The sequence below is a fragment of the Esox lucius genome, chromosome 5 (assembly GCF_011004845.1).
Source record: "Esox lucius isolate fEsoLuc1 chromosome 5, fEsoLuc1.pri, whole genome shotgun sequence".
In the NCBI taxonomy this organism is placed as follows: domain Eukaryota; kingdom Metazoa; phylum Chordata; class Actinopteri; order Esociformes; family Esocidae; genus Esox; species Esox lucius.
In genome coordinates this window covers 479,248-499,757 of record NC_047573.1, presented here as the reverse complement: position 1 = coordinate 499,757, position 20,510 = coordinate 479,248, and the positions used below count along the sequence as shown (strand labels likewise).

General features: G+C 42.0%; 3 protein-coding genes across 9 annotated transcripts in view; 1 reads left to right on the top strand and 2 right to left on the bottom strand.

Annotated features, from left to right (window-relative positions):
* The first annotated feature begins 136 nt into the window (after positions 1-136).
* Positions 137-4,200, top strand: ntpcr (nucleoside-triphosphatase, cancer-related). Its single transcript, XM_010865129.5, has 5 exons — positions 137-254; positions 607-769; positions 917-1,019; positions 2,170-2,373; positions 3,176-4,200. Exons 1-5 carry the CDS (start codon positions 221-223, stop codon positions 3,251-3,253), a joined length of 582 nt encoding a protein of 193 aa, XP_010863431.1. The 5' UTR covers positions 137-220; the 3' UTR covers positions 3,254-4,200.
* A 1,147-nt stretch (positions 4,201-5,347) lies between these two features.
* Positions 5,348-6,823, bottom strand: LOC117594514 (histidine-rich glycoprotein-like). Its single transcript, XM_034292352.1, has 3 exons — positions 6,811-6,823; positions 5,497-6,524; positions 5,348-5,405 (listed from the first exon to the last, which is right to left on the bottom strand). Exons 1-3 carry the CDS (start codon positions 6,821-6,823, stop codon positions 5,391-5,393), a joined length of 1,056 nt encoding a protein of 351 aa, XP_034148243.1. The 3' UTR covers positions 5,348-5,390.
* LOC106023986 overlaps positions 6,519-20,510 on the bottom strand; it is a 51,209-nt gene continuing 37,217 nt past the window's right edge. For 5 of the 7 annotated variants that reach the window (XM_034292293.1, XM_029119975.2, XM_034292291.1 and 2 more), the window contains 7 exons: positions 16,389-19,223; positions 14,371-14,496; positions 14,086-14,169; positions 13,033-13,119; positions 10,568-10,745; positions 7,778-7,927; positions 6,519-7,623 (listed from right to left, as the gene is read on the bottom strand). In XM_034292293.1, the coding sequence (XP_034148184.1) occupies positions 7,340-7,623; positions 7,778-7,927; positions 10,568-10,745; positions 13,033-13,119; positions 14,086-14,169; positions 14,371-14,496; positions 16,389-19,223 (3,744 nt within the window). In that variant the 3' untranslated portion in view covers positions 6,519-7,339. The remainder of the gene's footprint in view (positions 7,624-7,777; positions 7,928-10,567; positions 10,746-13,032; positions 13,120-14,085; positions 14,170-14,370; positions 14,497-16,388; positions 19,224-20,510) is intronic. The other 2 variants (XM_034292290.1, XM_034292295.1) reach the window with 2 other exon arrangements.

Here is a 20,510-nt window from a genome sequence, read left to right as displayed (position 1 = left end):
AATATCGAGCTGTTTGATTTCAGTAGGTCGCGGTTCTGTCACCGCTCTAGCCTAATAACGAGACAGGCCATAGCCCGGTTTCCTACGGGCTATATTAATAAAACGCCCTCGTAATTGTATTATTTCTGGCCCCTTCTAACGGCGCATGTGCAGCTCCGACGTGTACGGATGAGTAGGTAGTGTGGCTCACAGGAAAAAGAAAACATAAAAATAATCCCAAATGATCAAACACGTTTTCCTGACAGGTCCTCCAGGTAACTCTTTACCAGATGTCTGCTATGATATGTGAATAATTCTAAATCTGTGTGACACTTCTTGGTTCTTCAAACAAAGCGCTGTGGTAGGACGCTAATCATTTCAATACTTGTGGGTGAAGAAAACGTTACACCCGACACAATTCGTTAACTGTTGTAAATAAATGGACTGATGAATTTATTCATTTTCTTTGTAAGTAAATGCAGTTTGCGTCAACTATTTTTGATGAGTTCGTCGCTACGTCTGGACATTACTCCATGTACCACACCCCCTCGTGCCTTTCCAATTGGTTGTAGTTAAAACGAGAACAAGACCTCCATTGTTGATGGGAATTGTGTCTGTTCTGTTGAGGTGTGGGGAAGAGCACTTTGGTGCAGAAGGCCTGTGATGTCATGACGTCATCAGGGGTTTCTGTAGAAGGCTTCTACACCCAAGAGGTGAGGGAGGGGGGGCGCAGGGTCGGCTTTGACGTTGTCACATTGACCGGACAAAGGGGGCACCTGTCTAGAATCAGGTAGGACTTGTTTCATGAATTAACACAATTACCCTTAATAGCATGATTTTACATGGTGTAAATGTACTGAACTGCTGTAGCCTATATATTTAGGGGTGTCGATGTAACATTTTTGTATGTATCATAGCTATCCTGTCTGATTGTTAGAGGGAAGACTGTAACACCTCCTGGAGTGAAGGAGTTCATGGTTGGGAACTACATAGTGGATCTGCAGTCCTTTGAGCACCTTGCTCTACCCCTCTTTAGAAACGTATGTTAGTCTGCGTGTTCATGACTTAACAGGGACAAAAATATCCTCAAACTGTGGTTATACAAGAAGTTAACTAATATGGAGATTTTTTCCCCCTTTTCCCATTCTGAAAAATACTTTGGCTTAAGAGTTAGTAATTAACTTTAGTGTCCTCATTTACAGTGCAATCTGACAGTATTCAAATCCCATCACTTTTTACGTATTTTGCTACATTACAGCCATATTCAAAAATAGATTAAATATAATGTTATGCTTATCACTCTACACATAAAACCCCACAAATTTATGTTGAGAAACCCCCTCAGAAATATCACATTTACATGAGTATTCAGACCCTTTTATATAGTCCTTTGTTTAAGCACCTTTGGCATCAATTTCAGCCTTGAATCATCTTGGGTATGACTACAAACTTGCTGTATATGCTGCACAGCTGTATTTGAGGAGTTTCTGATTCTCCTCTGCAGATCCTCTCCAGCTCTGTCTGGTTGGATGGAGAAAGTTCTATACAGCCATTTTCAGGACTCTCCAGATATGTTTGATCAGGTCCAATCCCATCAAGGTCTGATTGGTGGAGTGCTACACAGATAATTGTTCTTCTGGAAGGTTCTTCCAAATCCACACAGGAACTCTGGGGCTCTGTCAGACTGGCCATTGGAATCTTGGTGACTTCCCTCATTTCTCTCTAGATTGCTTAGTTTTACAGAGCAACCAGCTTTTCCCATTGAAGAATGATGGAAGCCAGTATGTTCTTGGGGACATACAATTCTTTGGAAATGTTTTGGCATCATTCCTCAGATTTGTGCCTCAACACAATTCTGTCTCAAATCACTTTGGACAGTTCCTTCGACCTCATGACTAGTTTGTTTTCTCTGACATGCACTGTCAACTGTGGGACCTTATATACAGTAGACAGTTGTGTGACTTTCCAAATCATGTCCAATCAATTTAATCTACCACAGGTGGACCTGAGCTCAATTTCAAGTGTCATGACAAAGGTTCTGAATATTTACGTAAATCTGATATTTAAATTTTTTATGTTATATAACATTTTCAGAAACAAACATTGTTGCCTAAATGTAGCTGTGTGTGTTAAAGCAGTATTTTTAAAATAGCTTTTATAAGATTAGAATAATCTCTGTGTTTAATTTAGTTTGAGTCTGCTGGAGCCAGGAAGCTGTTCATCATAGATGAGGTTGGTAGGATGGAGCTGTTCAGCCAGTCCTTCATCAGAGCGGTCAGACAGACGTTGGACAGTTCCGTTTGCTGTGTTCTGGGGACCATCCCTCTCCCTAAAGGAAAACCACTGGTGTTAGTGGAAGAGATACGAGCCAGGCCAGATGTCACAGTCTTCACTGTGAGTACACTAACACTAAACTACCCAGTTAGTCTTCACTGTGAGTACACTAACACAAAACCACCCTGTTAGTCTTCACTGTGAGTACACTCACACAAAACTACCCAGTTAGCCTTCACTGTGAGTACACTAACACAAAACCACCCTGTTAGTCTTCACTGTGAGTACACTAACACAAAACTACCCTGTTAGTCTTCACTGGGAGAACACTAACACAAAACCACCTAGTCCCGTCACATCCACACAGAGTCACATGAACAGCCAATAGCTTTGACCAGCCAGTATGCTTTTGTGGATCTCCAATCTCTTTAATTCTGGAGGGGATCATGCTACATTATTGTGATCCTTAAGTGTAAAACCTTTGTAGCCAGACTGCTACCATTATCCCAACCTTTAGTTTAGAGTCTGTGTAGCTTAATGGAGATTAAACTTTAAATCATGCATGACTAAACCAACAACAATAGGCTATTTTGGGCAAGTCAACCTAATTCTCCACAGTCCTCAGAAAATTGAAATGTACTACAGATTTTATGCTAATGAGTAAACTCCCTTTGCGATATTGCGTTATTATTTGTACCATCAAAAATGCTGAGCGCAATGTTGGATTTGAAGTCAGCATTAGTCAGTGAGGTTATATGCCTTCTAGGTCAAGAGGCTGGTCTAGACATTGTGAATGCATGTTAGACCAAGAACGATACATTCCCATCACATAAAAGGGTATCTGCATATTATATGAAAATGTGTTTAAATAATGTCATGCTAATAATTGTTGTTAATGAAAGTAGGCTCTTTCTTCTGTCAGGTCACCAAGGACAACAGGGATGTAATATTGTCAGATATTTTGTCAGTGTTACAGAACTGCCTCAAGCAAAGCCTTTAATCCAGAGAAGGTTATCCACTGTCATTGAGAGTGGTTGGAGCAGCACAGGGGCACCCAGAGTTTAAAACGCAGTGGCAATTTCCTGCTGTCAGGAGAAGCTTCACCATAATCTTGTTTATTTTCGTGAACAAAACCCAACCCTGATGTCGGGAGACACGATAACCTTTCATCAACCCTTCAACCAGTGCCCTGATTATTGATCTGGTCAAACCACAACACTCGGAGGTCATACAGAGAGAGATCATTTAACAGGAAACCACATTTCTTATCCTGATGGATTGGTCATGATCAGTGTAAATAAACAAAGAACCAGTTGAAAACTAAGCTGCTGTTGACCGACTGTTTTGTCTTTCTCTATATTTGTTCTATTAATTTGAGCAGAACTCTTAGGATTTATGTTCATTTTATTAAATTGTTTTATGTTTACACTTAACCTGCAGCTTTCTGATGTTTTTTAAAAGACATACTGAGAAACAAAGGGCCCTGTCAGTGTAAAGGTTCTACTATATGTTTATATAGATACAGAGAAACAAAGGGCCCGGCAGTGTAAAGATACTACTGTATATTTATATAGATACAGAGAAACAAAGGGCCCGGCAGTGTAAAGATACTACTGTATATTTATATAGATACAGAGAAACAAAGGGCCCGGCAGTGTAAAGATACTACTGTATATTTATATAGATACAGAGAAACAAAGGGCCCGGCAGTGTAAAGATACTACTGTATATTTATATAGATACAGAGAAACAAAGGGCCCTGTCAGTGTAAAGGTTCTGCTATATGTTTATATAGATACAGAGAAACAAAGGGCCCGGCAGTGTAAAGATACTACTGTATATTTATATAGATACAGAGAAACAAAGGGCCCAGCAGTGTAAAGATTCTACTGTACTCCTTTACAATAAAGCACTATGTATAACAGCATAACACACTGTTTTGACATTTTTTGGTTTCTTTAGGATGACATTTTAGTGATTTATCACAATTACCTACAGACAATTGAGCAAGTAATCGCAATGAATATATTTATTGACAGCACTAAATGTATGTAGTAAAGTAGTAGTAAAATAGTGTTCCAATGATGGTGGTAATATTTTGTTCAGCATATGCTAAATTACAGTATATACACAGAATATAATTCTAGCCCTTTCATGTCAAATGAGGAACCTTTGTCTTTGGCTGCTTTTCATATGTTAAATATTGCCTTAATAGAAATAATACACATTCTCTATTGTTAAATATACTGCCCCTGAAAGAATTAAGAGAACAGAAAGAAAAAGGTAAAGTGGTCTCTTAATTTTTTCAGGAGCTGTATGTATTCATGTATTTTGTGTGTATATATTACAGTTGTGCTCATAAGTTTGCATACCCTGGCAGAAATGTTGAAATTTTGGCATTGATGTTGAAAATATTTCTGATAATTGAAAAGAACATTTTTCACTTAAGGATAGTGCTCATATGAAGCCATTTATTATCATATAGTTGTTTGGCTGCTTTTTAAATCATCATGATGACAGAAATCACCCAAATTAAATCACCCAAACTATTACAAAACGAATGCACGCTGTCATTGATGCTAAAGGGGGCAATACATAGTATTAAGGACTAAGGGTATGCAGACTTTTCAACAGGGGTCAGTTCATTTTCTTCTTTGTTGCCATGTTTTGTTTTTGTTGTTTTGTTTTGACGTGTTTTGCCTTCTCACTCATGTTTTCTTTACAAATGGTACACGTATTACCCATTCTCTGAAGGTATGCAAACTTTTGAGCCCAACTGTATATGCCTAATGTATTGAATATTTAATGATATTGTTGTAGCACTGGTTGTCAGTAGAGTGTTTTCATTCTCTGTTTCAGTACAGCATTCAACTAATAAGTTGATGGGAGCTGAGCCAAGGCCAGTTCTTATCACCTCTGCCTCTCCTGTAACCTTCAGGCAGTTCTATAAATAGGCAACCGGTTCGTTAATCTGCCCCTCAACTTGAACGGCATACCCACTGCTCGGGAAACTAGGCTGTGTTCTCCCAAATGACAAGGACTGATTTTTTGTTATGAATATTGAATCTTTATTTAAAAAACATCATGATATAGACATCAGAATCCAGGAACAGATTCAAACAAGTAGTGGATCGATATTACACAGGTTTTTGGTGATAGTGGATCACTCTTACAGAGTTAGGATTGATATTGGGTCAATATTATAGGGTTCGGATGATAGTGGATCGGTAATACAGGGTTCTGGTGATAGTGGATCACTATTACAGGGTTCTGATGATAGTGGATCAGTATTACAGGTTTCTGATGATAGTGGATCACTATTAAAGGTTTCTGATGATAGTGGATCAGTATTACAGGGTTCTGGTGATAGTGGATCAGTATTACAGGGTTCTGGTGATAGTGGATCACTATTACAGGTTTCTGATGATAGTGGATCACTATTAAAGGTTTCTGATGATAGTGGATCAGTATTACAGGGTTCTGGTGATAGTGGATCACTGTTACAGGTTTCTGATGATAGTGGATCACTATTACAGGTTTCTGATGGTAGTGGATCACTATTACAGGTTTCTGATGATAGTGGATCAATATTACAGGGTTCTGGTGATAGTGGATCACTGTTACAGGGTTCTGGTGATAGTGGATCACTGTTACAGGTTTCTGATGGTAGTGGATCAGTATTACAGGTTTCTGATGGTAGTGGATCAGTATTACAGGTTTCTGATGATAGTGGATCACTATTACAGGTTTCTGATGATAGTGGATCACTATTACAGTTTCCTGATGATAGTGGATCACTATTAAAGGTTTCTGATGATAGTGGATCACTATTACAGGGTTCTGATTATAGTGGATCACTATTACAGGGTTCTGATGATAGTGGATCAGTATTACAGGGTTCTGATGATAGTGGATCAGTATTACAGGGTTCTGATGATAGTGGATCACTATTACAGGGTTCTGATGATAGTGGATCACTATTACAGGGTTCTGATGATAGTGGATCAGTATTACAGTGTTCTGATGATAGTGGATCACTATTACAGGGTTCTGATGATAGTGGATCACTATTACAGGGTTCTGATGATAGTGGATCAGTATTACAGTGTTCTGATGATAGTGGATCACTATTACAGGGTTCTGATGATAGTGGATCAGTATTACAGGATTCTGTTGATAGTGGATGAGTATAACAGGGTTCTGATGATAGTGGATGAGTATTACAGAGTTCTGATAGTGGATCTGTTGCCCATAGCTGATATAAACAGTATCTTAAGAGTTACTATAGGTTATCAAAGCAACACAAAATACATCTCACACAATTCGTAAACTATTAGCACACTGTATTTTATGGATGAAGGATCGTCAGGATACAATGGAGCAATGCAGGCACAAGGCTTTTTGTCTTGTTAGGTTGGTCTGTATTAAACCCCCACACAGTCAGGCTGTTATGACAACCAGGGAATTCATAGATCCTTCCACTTCAGAAATTCTGCTAGAGGCTACTCGGCTGTATTGTTAAAAAATGCCTTTCTGTCTCAGTTTTAATGTCTTGACCTCCAGAGACCATTCGGGAATGTTTAGGCATCACTAAAAGTCCCACCCAAACAACATCAACTAGCTGTAGTAGCATTGTCTTTATCCATCTCCTACAAAGTCACCACACAGCTAGAGCCACTAGATCCTAATTCTGGAGCGAAGTGATTTGTTCATTGTTATGAATATCGATCATTTATTTTAAAATGGCAATAGTGTTAACGATATAAAACACACAATCAGTTTCAAACTGAGGAAATAATGAGTGTTCATATAATCACATAGGGCAGTATGTTCTGTCTGATAGGACAGAGTTGACACAGTGTTGACACATTTCGGTAAACACCCAGCAGTCACTGATATTTAAAGATATAAAACATCTCACACAATCTCACACAAAACCCAAAATATTAAAATGAAGAGGATCGGATGACATCAGTATCACAGAAATCTATCAAAACTCTTAACCATAAATATAATAGATATATGAAAACATCTGACATTCAGAAGGTTACAGGACCGCATCAGTTCATGTTAACTTTATAGCTTCTCAACTCAGCACGTCTTTTTTTCCAAAGAACTTCTTGAAGACAGACTTCTTGCGTTGCTGTGGAAGGCTTATGTAGCTTTGAAGAGCTGTGTCTTGCTGGTGAAAGTTCGGTTGGTAGAAATCCCGGTTTGTCTTGCAGGTAGATGGACCAGAATCATCATAACTGACTGTCCGAGCATCTGACTGTTTGTCTCCAATAACCAGTGTCACTGAATAGCTGGGTATGCTTTCCTGAACACGACCTCCAGGAGGCAGCATCACTGGTTTCATTTTGTGGTAAGTTGCTGTGAGGATGGTAAACAGTATGGGGACAAGGGATTTACAATACGCTTTTCAGAAGTTCTTAAAAGTCCACCAGTGTTTGTGTGAAGGAAGCTTGATTGGTTGATGACAGTATAGGCGTTGGGGTTGAAGTTTGGCTACTGGAAAAGTCCCTACCTGAGGAGAAGGAGTGTGAGCGGTGCTTGTTGCTGTGGCAGACCTGATCACTGGTGAAGCAGCAGCCAGGCTGAGTGTGGGGGAGGGAGGTAGGACTGCTCTCTCTGGACCTGGCACTCACTTTCTGTCCCATGGATCCAAAATGATCTTCTAGAGAAAGTGATGAAGACAGCGAGAGGAAGAGAGAGACCCAACAGGGTGTGGAAGAGTGAAGTTCCAGGAGAAAGAAAGGAAGGACAGGGTCAGTTTCCTGTTCTCTGACACCGGCCAGCTGTCTGCACAGCTCTGATTGGCTCCCGCTGTTCACTGAGGCTGCAGGAACTTGGCACTAGCACTCAGTCACTGAGTCCTCCTCTGGCTCCACCTAGTGGTAGTAGAGCCAGGATGGAACCACAGTGACAGTAACCTAGGAAACAGCCTAATTCCATGTCCTTGCATGTCCTTCAGAGACAACCATCCACCCATTGACAAAGCATCCAGATACATCCAGTTAATTAGTCCCAGACACTCACCATGATGGCCTCCCAGTGGGCACAGGGAGGGGGACAGGCCTTGTTTCTGACCTGGGTACTCCAGTGGGCACAGGGAGGGGGACAGGCCTTGTTTCTGACCTGGGTACTCCAGTGGGCACAGGGAGGGGGACAGGCCTTGTTTCTGACCTGGGTACTCCAGTGGGCACAGGGAGGGGGACAGGCCTTGTTTCTGACCTGGGTACCCCAGTGGGCACAGGGAGGGGGACAGGCCTTGTTTCTGACCTGGGTACCCCAGTGGGCACAGGGAGGGGGACAGGCCTTGTTTCTGACCTGGGTACCCCAGTGGGCACAGGGAGGGGGACAGGCCTTGTTTCTGACCTGGGTACCCCAGTGGGCACAGGGAGGGGGACAGGCCTTGTTTCTGACCTGGGTACCCCAGTGGGCACAGGGAGGGGGACAGGCCTTGTTTCTGACCTGGGTACCCCTGTGGGATGTGAGAGCAGTCTCTGGTGAGGAACACTATCTCTGTGGCCTTGGGTGTCCTTGTGAGAGGATGGGAGGAAATGCTCTGTGTGTGTACCAGTGTTGGCTGTATAATGTGTGTGTGTGTGTGCACCAGTGTTGGCTGTATAATCTGTGTGTGTGTGTGTGTGTGTGTGTGTGTGTGTGTGTGTGTGTGTGTGTGTAACAGTGTTGGCTGTATAATCTGTGTGTGTGTGTGTGTGTGTGTGTGTGTGCACCAGTGTTGGCTGTATAATCTGTGTGTACAGTGGGGAGAAGTATTTGATACACTGCCGATTTTGCAGGTTTTCTTACTTACAAAGCATGTAGAGGTCTGTAATTTTTATCATAGGTACACAAAAATCCAGAAGATCACATTGTATGATTTTTAAATAATTACATAAGTATTTGATTACCTACCAACCAGTAAGAATTCCGGCTCTCACAGACCTGTTAGTTTTTCTTTAAGAAGCCCTCCTGTTCTCCACTCATTACCTGTATTAACTGCACCTGTTTGAACTCGTTACCTGTATAAAAGACACCTGTCCACACACTCAAACAAACAAACAGACTCCAACCTCTCCACAATGGCCAAGACCAGAGAGCTGTGTAAGGACATCAGGGATAAAATTGTAGATCTGCACAAGGCTGGGATGGGCTACAGGACAATAGGCAAGCAGCTTGGTGAGAAGGCAACAACTGTTGGCACAATTATTAGAAAATGGAAGAAGTTCAAAATGACGGTCAATCTCCCTCGGTCTGGAACCGGGACCACAGTCTCAAAGAAAACCATAAGTAACACACTACACCGTCATGGATTACAATCCTGCAGCGAACGCAATGTCCCCCTGTTCAAGCCAGCGCATGTCCAGGCCCGTCTGAAGTTTGCCAATGACCATCTGGATGATCCAGAGGAGGAATGGGAGAAGGGCATGTGGTCTGATGAGACAAAAATAGAGCTTTTTGGTCTAAACTCCACTGGCCGTGTTTAGAGGAAGAAGAAGAATAAGTACAACCCCAAGAACACCATCCCAACCGTGAAGCATGGAGGTGGAAACATCATTCTTTGGGGATGCTTTTCTGCAAAGGGGACAGGACGACTGCACCGTATTGAGAGGAGGATGGATGGGTCCATGTATCTTGGCCAACAACCTCCTTCCCTCAGTAAAAGTATTGAAGATGGGTCGTGGCTGGGTCTTCCAGCATGACAACGCCCCAAAACACACAGCCAGGGCAACTAAGGAGTGGCTCCGTAAGAAGCATCTCAAGGTCCTGGAGTGGCCTCGCCAGTCTCCAGACCTGAACCCAATAGAAAATCTTTGATGGGAGCTGAAAGTCCGTATTGTCCAGCGACAGCCCCGAAACCTGAACGATCTGGAGAAGGTCTGTATGGAGGAGTGGGCCAAAATCCCTGCTGCAGTGGGTGCAAACCTGGTCAAGAACTACAGGAAACGTATGATCTTTGTAATTGCAAACAAAGGTTTCTGTACCAAATATTAAGTTCTGCTTTTCTGATGTATCAAATACTTATGTCATGCAATAAAATGCTAATTAATTACTTAAAAATCATCCAACGTGATTTTCTGGATTTTTGTTTTAGATTCCGTCACTCATAGTTGAAGAGTACCTATGATAAATATTACAGACTTCTACATGCTTTGTAAGTGGGAAAACCTGCAAAATCGGCAGTGTATCAAATACTTCTACCCACTCTATGTGTGTGTACCAGTGTTGGCTGTATAATCTGTGTGTGTGTGTGTGTGTGTGTGTGTGTGTGTGTACCAGTATTGGCTGTATAATCTGTGTGTGTGTGTACCAGTGTTGGCTTGTATCTTCAGCATCCATTTCTTCATGCTGAATAGTGATGTGGTGCTGAGGAGATACTCTGAACCATCCCGGAGACGCAGACTGAAACAATGAGGCTTCTTGGTGTATTCTGGGGCCATGACACACACTGCCCCCCTCAGGTTCAGAGGCAGACCACACACTGAGCTCTGGAAAAACAATAAAGGTTAGAGGTCAGAAATAACAGATAGAGGTCACGGTTTTAAGGAATTTAAAGTTAGGGTTGAAAACAAATGTGGTGTCACCAATATTTTACAATTATATATACAGTATTAATACTATTTATCACAAAAAATGCATTGTTATTTATACTGTATTCACATTATTTATCACCAATATTTCATAATTATATATACTGTATTAATATTATTTATATTGTTTAGGACTATTTTATTTTAGAGCACTGATGTTATGTAAAATATTACAAGGTATAGGATTTTATTGGGTACAATTATTTCTTGGTTCAGAGAGATTAAACTGAATTGATGTTGTTAATCGTTTAAACAAATTTAAATTGACATTTCGGGTCATGTGGGTCTGCATGAAATTCTGCCTCCATAAATGTGCTTTTCTCTGAAAAAGTTGATATATCAGTGTCAAACCGGTTCCACGGAGGGCCGAGTGTTTGCAGGTCTTTGGGTTTTCCTTTAAATTGGTTCCCAGGTCAGACCTGAACAACCAGGTGGGGGTAGAAATTAACCAATTAGTGAACTAATTAATCAATCAGGTACAAGGTGAGAGCGAAAACCTGCAGACACTCGGCCCTCCGTGGAACCGGTTTGACACCTGTGGATTAGAGTGTAGAAGTCAAGACAGACCACACACTAATATCTGGAGGACAACACAAGATCAGAAATATAACTGGACCGTGTGTGTGCATACAGTGGATATAAAAGTCTACACACCCGTTAAAATGCCAGGTTTTTGTGATGTAAAAGAATGAGACAAAGAAATCATGTAAGTACTTTTCCCACTTTTAATGTGACCTATAATGTGAACAATTCAATTGAAAAATGAAAAATAAAAACCTAGTTGTGTAAGTGTGGGATGTGGCTGTGTTAACCAATCACATTCAAACTCATGTTAAATATAAGTCATTACACACCTGCCATCATTTAAAGTGACTCTGATTAATCACAAATAAAGTTCAGCCGTTCTAGTAGGATTTTCCTGACATTTTCTTAGTTGCATCTCAGAGCAAAAGCCATGGTCCGCAGAGAGCTTCAAAAGCATCAGAGGGACCTCATTGTTGAAAGATATCAGTCAGGAAAAGGGTACAAAATAATTTCCAAAGCATTAGATATACCACGGAACACAGTGAAGACAGTCATCATCAAGTGGAGAAAATATGGCACAACAGAGACCTTACCAAGAACTGGACTTCCTATCAAAATTTATGAAAAGACAAGAAGAAAACTGGTCAGGGAGGCTTCCAAGAGGCCTACAGCAACATTGAAGGAACTGCAGGAATTTCTGGCAAGTACTGTCTGTGTGCTACAACAATCTCCCATATTCTTCATATGAATGGGCTATGAAGTGGGGTGGAAAACGGAAGCCTTTTCTTACAAAGAAAAACATCCAATCCCAGCTGAAGTTTGCAAAAACAAACATCAAGTCAACCAAAAGCACGTGGGAAAATGAGTTATGGTCTGATGAAACCAAGGTTTAACTTTTTGGCCATAATTCCAAAAGGTATGTTTGGCGCAAAAACAACACTGCACATCACCCGAAGAACACCATACCCACAGTGAAGCATGGTGGTGGCAGCATCATGCTTTGGGGCTGTTCTTTCTTCAGCTGGAACCGGGGCCTTAATCAGGGTGGAGGGAATTATGAACAGTTCCAAATACTAGTCAATTTTGGCACAAAACCTTCAGGCGTCTGTTAGAAAGCTGAAGATGAAGTTCACATTTCAGCACGACAACAACCCAAAGCACACATCCAAATCCACAAAAGCAAGGCTTCTCTAGAAGATTAATGTTTTGGAATGGCCCAGCTAGAGCCCAGACCTGAATCCAATTGAACATCTGTAGGGTGATCTGAAGAGGGCTGTGCACAGGAGATGTCCTCGCAATCTGACAGATTTGGAGCACTTTTGCTAAGAAGACGGGGCAAATATTGCCACGTCAAGATGTGCCATGCTAATAGACTCCTAACCAAAAAGACTGAGTGCTGTAATAAAATCAAAAGGTGCTTCAACAAAGTTAGTTAAAGGGTGTGCACACTTATAAAACCAGAATATTGTGTTGTTGTTTTTTTCCCCTCAAAGATTTCTGTTTGTATTTTAAATGAATTGTTCACGTTATAGGTCACATTAAAGTTGAAAAAGGTTCGGACATGATTTATCTTTCTCATTATTTTACATCACAAGAATCTGGCATTTTAACAGGGGTGTGTAGACTTTTTATATCCATTATTTGTGTCTGTGTGTGTCACCCTCAGTGTGTCCTTCCTGTCTTGGTAGAAGCAGAGTGTCTGTTTGTAGAGCACTGCATGATGGGCGCTCCATGCTCGAGACCCAGCCTAGAACAAACAGACAAACAGACTAGTGTTAAATCATAGTTTACCACTGATCCATGTATAAACCCACCTCAGGCTGACATATCCCTCTTGAAGATGGGGAAGTATTTTGTAATTTAGATGGAGATGTACAACCTTTATCTTGTCAATTTCAATAGAAATACATCTGTTCACTTTCAGTGGAGATACACAGTATGTGGTATATTTCAATGAACATGTATCTGGTTCATTGAGATGTGGATGTAACTGGTTAATTTTAAAAGACTGGTATCTCATTTATTTAGATGGAGATATACCTGGTTCAAATAGATGGCAATGTATCTGGTTAATTTAAATGGAGATTAATTTAGTTAATTTAGATGAAGTTGTATCTACAGCTCCGGAAATAGTTAAGAGACCACTGCATCTTTTTCTTTCCTTTCCAAAAAAGTCGAAAAGGAAGGTTTTGAGTGAGGAACAGAAGGGTTAAAATTAAGAGACCACTGCAAATTGAACATTACTGTTCCTTACTCTAAACTTTCCTTTTCAACTTTTTGGAAAGGAAAGAAATAGTTGCAGTGGTCTCTTCCATGAACCAGATGGAAACATCTGGTTCATTTAGATGGATATGTACCTGGTTCAAATAGATTGCAGTGTATCTGGTTCATTTAGATGGTAACATATCTGGTTCATCTAGATGGAAACACATCTGGTTCATTTAGTGAGATGCATCTGGTTAATTTAGATGGAAACACATCTGGTTCATTTAGAGTGAGATTTATCTGGTTAATTTAGAGTGAGATTTATCTGGTTCATTTAGAGTGAGATACATCTGGTTCATTTAGATGGAGATACATCTGGTTCATTTAGAGTGAGATACATCTGGTTCATTTAGATGGAGATACATCTGGTTCATTTAGATGGAGATACATTTGGTTCATTTAGATGGAGATACATTTGGTTTATTTTGACAGCTGAACAAGGTGTCACCTTCTTCCCTCCAAGCTGCAGTTTTTGCTTCCTCTCAAGAGGTCCCTCCATGGACTGGAGCTGTAGCCCAGAACAGCTGTCCTTCTGAACCGATACAAAGGAAAAGAAAAATGCTGAATGTAAACATTAACACACTTTATTCCTCTTGTTAGACATGGTTTTAGAGATGGCACAGGCTGATTTCATACTCTTCAATAATAGTATCTGCTAGTAATATCTGAAAACTCACAAAATACCGTACACCACAATAAGTATAACTAATGTTACTGTGATCTTATTACTCACTGTAGTGTCACACCGCCCTCCAGTGGTCATCCTCTGTCCCTGATCCACCATTTCTCCATCTAGACTGGCTCTATTATTGTCTCTGTCCCGACTACTGTGGACAGACAGCAGGCTTGCTGATTGGTCCTGGAGAAAGGTGAGAGGTCACCACATGATCAAAAAAGGTTTCTTATCACTCACTTATATGCAGTAATCAAGCAGTATAAAAATATACTATGTAATATTTGGCAAATTCATAGGGTCAATATGAGATCATAATAGTTTTGGGGAAAACAGAACAATCAAAAGAAAACGGGACAGAACCCAAAAAAACTTTTTGGATCCACACCCGGACCGCATTGGCTAAATCTGTTCTGACAAGCACCTGACGGCCGACGGAAGCACAGATATTTCTCCACAACCCGACCCACCCGAATAGATTGAGTTTAAAAGCCAAGGATGTTACCCATAAGAAAAAAACACAAACTAATTCATGCCTCAAGACATAATAAATCTATCACATTCTTTGGTTTCTTGCATTCTTTGAACCACTTAACGTTACATTTGCGTAGCAACAGGAGGCTTAGTCATTAAAACAATGTGAACCGGCCTATCTGTTCCACGTTCTTTTGGCTGTACATGATCGACCCCCTATCTTGTTTTCAGCCATGGCAGGTATTTGCAGGCCCTGGGCACCAAGGTTTATTTACTCATGATAATGTTTCATTTAATATTTCCATTCTAGTTACGTTTGCTAGACATTTTCTCACGTGAGTAGGAAGTGGGTTAGAAAAGTAGCGTTGCTATGTAATCGACCTAGGAACATATGCTAATTTGATTGTTCAGCAGAGTTGGGGAGTAACTGATTACAAGTAACCGATTATAGAAAATCAGTTAATGTAATAATTTACATTACCAACTAAAATATTGTAATCGGATTACAGATACTTTTGAAAAAAAATATGATTACTTTCGGATCAATTCAATTGAAAAAGATTAGGTGCGAGAAATAATGAAGACACGTTGCATACTTGATTTTGTTTTGAAATGTTTTGAATGAAAATATCAATTGCACGCCCCAGTGGTGTGTGATCATCATGCAAACAAAGGTGGGCGCGCAGATTAGTGACCGATGAAGTGCTAGTTTAATTTTGGTTGGTTGGGTGGCTGGTAAAAACAGAGTACAGTATATCTACGATAATATAAGCTAACCCATATAAAATGTCATTTAGATATCTTCTATCAACGCATCTTTTTGAGAACAATGATAAGCGACAAGGTTTATTCGTCAAATGCACCGAACAATGCCAGGAAGAGTTGCGCTTAATTCAGAGAGGAATTGTTTAGAAGATTAGGCAAATATTTGTTATATAGCTGTAACACGACGCTGCCTTCAAGATAAAACTTTATATGGAATTTATCATGGATATTTGAGGAGAAAAGTTTTGTTGGGAAGCGCTCTGCCAAAGGATTATTGCATTTGATGAAGCCAAATCAACTCTGTCCAAACAGGTAGGCCATGTGATTCTGCTTGCTTTGCATCTCAGACAATTGCGTTCATTGGCATTGGCTGCTTACAATTTTGACTTTAAGCTAAGAGTGCAGGTGTATAGTCACAGGTGTATAGCCATCCCTGGCAGCTCTAATTATCGCAGGTTACGTTTGCGCTAGTAAAATGTATTTGTGTGCGGTTGTTCACGATTTCAAACGCGTTTTCTAATGCCTCTTAACATGAAAGTAATCTACTGAGTTTGAGTCATCAAAAAGTGACGTTACTGATTACAAATGTGGACAGGTAACTTGTACCTGTAAAGGATTAAATTAAAAAAGTAACCTAGTGTGCAAATGAAGATTCCGACAGTGAAACCAAGCATCTACAAAGAGCATTGTTAGGAAAGTTATTCAGGATGTACTCAGTTACATCACAATGCGGAACTTTGCAGTTCCATTTTCTGGGTCACAGAAAAACGTGTTTGGCCTCTGGACTAGCTGATAGAGTTCAGAGGTGAATTAGTGAGCCTGTCAAAGGTAGACCTTACCTTCAGACATCCTATGTCCTCCATCTTCATCAAGTCACCCTTCTCACTTTCCTTCTCCTCGTCTTCTTCTTCTTTATACTGGTAGATATATTTCTGTTGATCCTCTATCTGTGGTAGCTTCACCCTATCTATTCCTGTCTCATTTTCCAGTGCTGTAGAACTCCAAGGTTGGCCCTGGTTAGGAAAGGTTGCCCAGGACCTTCTGTTCCAGCTACCCAGAATAGGGAGCTCTTCTCTTGGGTTAGGTTGCTGGGCATTGCCTTGGCTCTCGTTGGACCCCTTCAGGGTCTGAAGTAATGCAGGTAGTGTGAATTCACCCACCAGGAGGTTAGGGGCAGAGGATGTTATTAGCTTCCTGTAGGGGGTGGCCTTGGGTGGGGTTGGTGGGGGGAAGGAGGGTGAGGAGGGATCTGTGGAGATTCCATGGGAGCTGCTGCCTCCCCCTTCCTCTTGGTGTGGCTGGTACATAATATCAGAGCAGAAACTCTCTCTGTAGCTGTTGATATGTTTCCAGATGTCCTCCAGTTCCTCCTCTAGTTCCTCAAACTGATGATGGTCTGGATGGACCCAGTCCTGAAAAAGCAAATCATGCTCAGTGTTCTGGTGGACTGGGTCAGAGTCTTTGTCCTGAAGAACCAAATCAGGCTCAGTGTTCTGGTGGACTGGGTCAGAGTCTTTGTCCTGAAGAACCAAATCAGGCTCAGTGCTCTGATGGACTGGGTCAGAGTCTGTGTTCTGAAGAACCAAATCAGGCTCATTGTTCTGATGGACTGGGTCAGAGTCTGTCTCTCTCAGAGACAAAACCCTTGCTACAGTCATTCTGGTCTCAGGCTGGAAGTCTTCAACCTTCCCCTGGGTCTGGATCATCTCAGAGACATTGGAACATTGGAACACCTTAGGGACATTGGAACACTGGAGCACCTCGGGGACATTAGAACACTGGAGCATCTCAGAATAATGTAAGCTCTTAAAGTTGGAGACGTTAGAGTCCCGTCTCATATTGTCTAACCCACTGGTCTTCAGAATTACCACCATCTGGGAAGACTGGCTGGAACCCTGGATTACACAGGGCCCCTGATGACTGGAGCCCTGGATTACACTGGGCCCCTGATGACAGGATCCCTGGATTACACTGGGCCCCTGATGACTGGAGCCCTGCATTACACTGGGCCCCTGATGACTGGAGCCCTGCATTACACTGGGCCCCTGATGACTGGAGCCCTGCACTACACTGGGTCCCTGATGACTGGAACCCTGCACTACACTGGGCCCCTGATGACTGGATCCCTGGATTACACTGGGCCCCTGATGACTGGAGCCCTGGATTACACTGGGCCCCTGATGACTGGAGCCCTGCATTACACTGGGTCCCTGATGACTGGAGCCCTGCATTACACTGGGCCCCTGATGACTGGGGACCTGCATTACACTGGGCCCCTGATGACTGGAGACCTGCATTACACTGGGCCCCTGATGACTGGAGACCTGCATTACACTGGGCCCCTGATGACTGGAGACCTGGATTACACTGGGCCCCTGATGACTGGGGACCTGGATTACACTGGGCCCCTGATGACTGGAGACCTGGATTACACTGGGCCCCTGATGACTGGAGACCTGGATTACACTGGGCCCCTGTTGACTGGAGACCTGGATTACACTGGGCTCTTGGTTCTGATAGACCGAAGATGAATTGAGCTCTAGGCTGATTAGACCAGGTCTCAGACTCTGTCCAGGCATCTCAGGGGTTTGACCAATCATTATCCTCTCCATAGTCTGAGGGGGGGATAAATCCTTGCTTGGTACAGTCTGAGGGAGGGATACGTCCTTGTTTGGTACAGTCTGAGGGAGGGATAGGTCCTCGCTTGATAGAGTCTGATAATCTGATTTGTCATTGCTTGGTACAGTCTGAGGGAGGGATAGGTCCTCGATTGATAGAGTCTGATAATCTGATTTGTCAATTTCCTTAGATAGGGCAGGAGGGGGAGGAGGGAAGTCTTCATCCTGATGAGACCGACAGGGCTCTAGCTGTGTCTGAGTCATGACCTGTGTGGGCATGTGGTGTGAGAGGCATGAGGGAGGGGAGAGAGAGGAGGTAGCCTGTTTGAAGGAGCTGAGGGCAGGGTTTCTCTCTGTGTGCGGTTTGAGGTTTGGGTTGGGGTTACATTTGGGTTTGGGTCCACCCCTGTGTTCTGGGGGTCCTATAGTGATAATATCGTGTATACTGGGGACCAGCCTCATATCTTTTGGGAGGTCAAATGTCAACACAGACCCCAGGGATAGGAACCTACAGTGGCTCCTCACTGGACCCCTTGGTGGTGCCATAGAGGAGGCCTCTGTTACTGCATATGGACTGATGGTGTAGACCCCACAACATTCATCATTAATATCTTTTGCCAATGGGTTCTGCACATAATCCATGAGATCCACCCCAGTCCCTGGCCCCACCTCCTCTGCCTTTGATTGGCTTTTCTTCTTACTACGACCATCCTTCATTGGCCAGGTCTGGGTGTTGTACGAAGTGATTGGCTGAGTAGATGCTTGTGCGGGACACCCCTGTTCTGTCTGCTCCTCCCCTTCAACACCCATGATCCTCTGCATGGTGTGTCGTTGAGAGTCTGTCTTGCTTTTTCCCTTTTTCTTCTGGGTGGAAAAGATGGAGCGAGAAGTGGAGGTGCTTGTAGGTGGGGAGGAAGAAGAGACAAAGCAGGGAGGCCCCGAGGAGGAGGCTGATGAAGACTGTGTCTTACTGCGGAGGCGGGGCAGTGTGATACTTTCATATACAGGAGCACTGGCGGCCATGTTGTTTTCCTTTACATGTAAATAGGTACTCACCTAGCGAGGACAAGAAAACATTGGACAAGTTAGTTTCACTTCCATCACTGCAAATGCTTGTCCAGACAGAGAGCCTCAGGCAACATTTCCCCTGAGCATTAACCTGTGTAGTGCAAATTACACACAACACGCATTACACACCACACGCATTACACACCACACGCATTACACACCACACGCATTACACACCACACGCATTACACACCACACGCATTACACCACATACATTTTACCACACACATTACACACCACACACATTACACACCACACGCATTACACACCACACGCATTACACACCACACGCATTACACCACATACATTTTACCACACACATTACACACCACACACATTACACACCACACGCATTACACCACATACATTTTACCACACACATTACACACCACACGCATTACAAAACAAATGCATTACACACCACACACATTACACACATTACACACCACACACATTACACACCACACACATTACACCACATACATTTTACCACACACATTACACACCACACACATTACACCACATACATTTTACCACGCACATTACACACCACACACATTACACCACATACATTTTACCACACACATTACACACCACACACATTACACACCACACGCATTACACCACATACATTTTACCGCACATATTACACACCACACGCATTACAAAACAAATGCATTACACACCACACACATTACACACATTACACACCACACACATTACACACCACACACATTACACACCACACACATTACACCACATACATTTTACCACACACATTACACACCACACACATTACACACCACACGCATTACACCACATACATTTTACCACACAAATTACACACCACACGCATTACAAAACAAATGCATTACACACCACACACATTACACACCACACACAATACACACCACACATATTACACACCACACACATTACACCACATACATTTTACCACACACATTAGACCAGACATTACACACCAAACACATTACATTAAACACATTAGATCACACAAAATAAAAAATAAATGTTGTGCCTTGAAATGAAATAGCTTTGGCAGTGTTAAGCTCTTCCTCAGTATCACTAACAATTACTCAATTCTTATGACTATTCCAAGTAGTAAGTTAGTAGATACTAGTAAGCCTATTACTGGATAATAAGCTGTTAAAACTGCCAGTGGCAAAAGCCATAAAGTTCTTAGATGCAATTTGTGGTGGAGGTAAACTTAATAAGAAATGTTAATCAGTATAACACAATGCTTAATGGTATCTA

Excerpts from the sequence above, each read along its gene's own strand:
- ntpcr (XM_010865129.5), top strand. The coding sequence starts at position 221 with ATGATCAAACACGTTTTCCTGACAGGTCCTCCAG. Across the intron at positions 770-916 it reads GGGCACCTGTCTAGAATCAG|AGGGAAGACTGTAACACCTC; the intron begins GTAGGACTTGTT and ends TCTGATTGTTAG. Across the intron at positions 1,020-2,169 it reads CTCTACCCCTCTTTAGAAAC|TTTGAGTCTGCTGGAGCCAG; the intron begins GTATGTTAGTCT and ends TGTTTAATTTAG.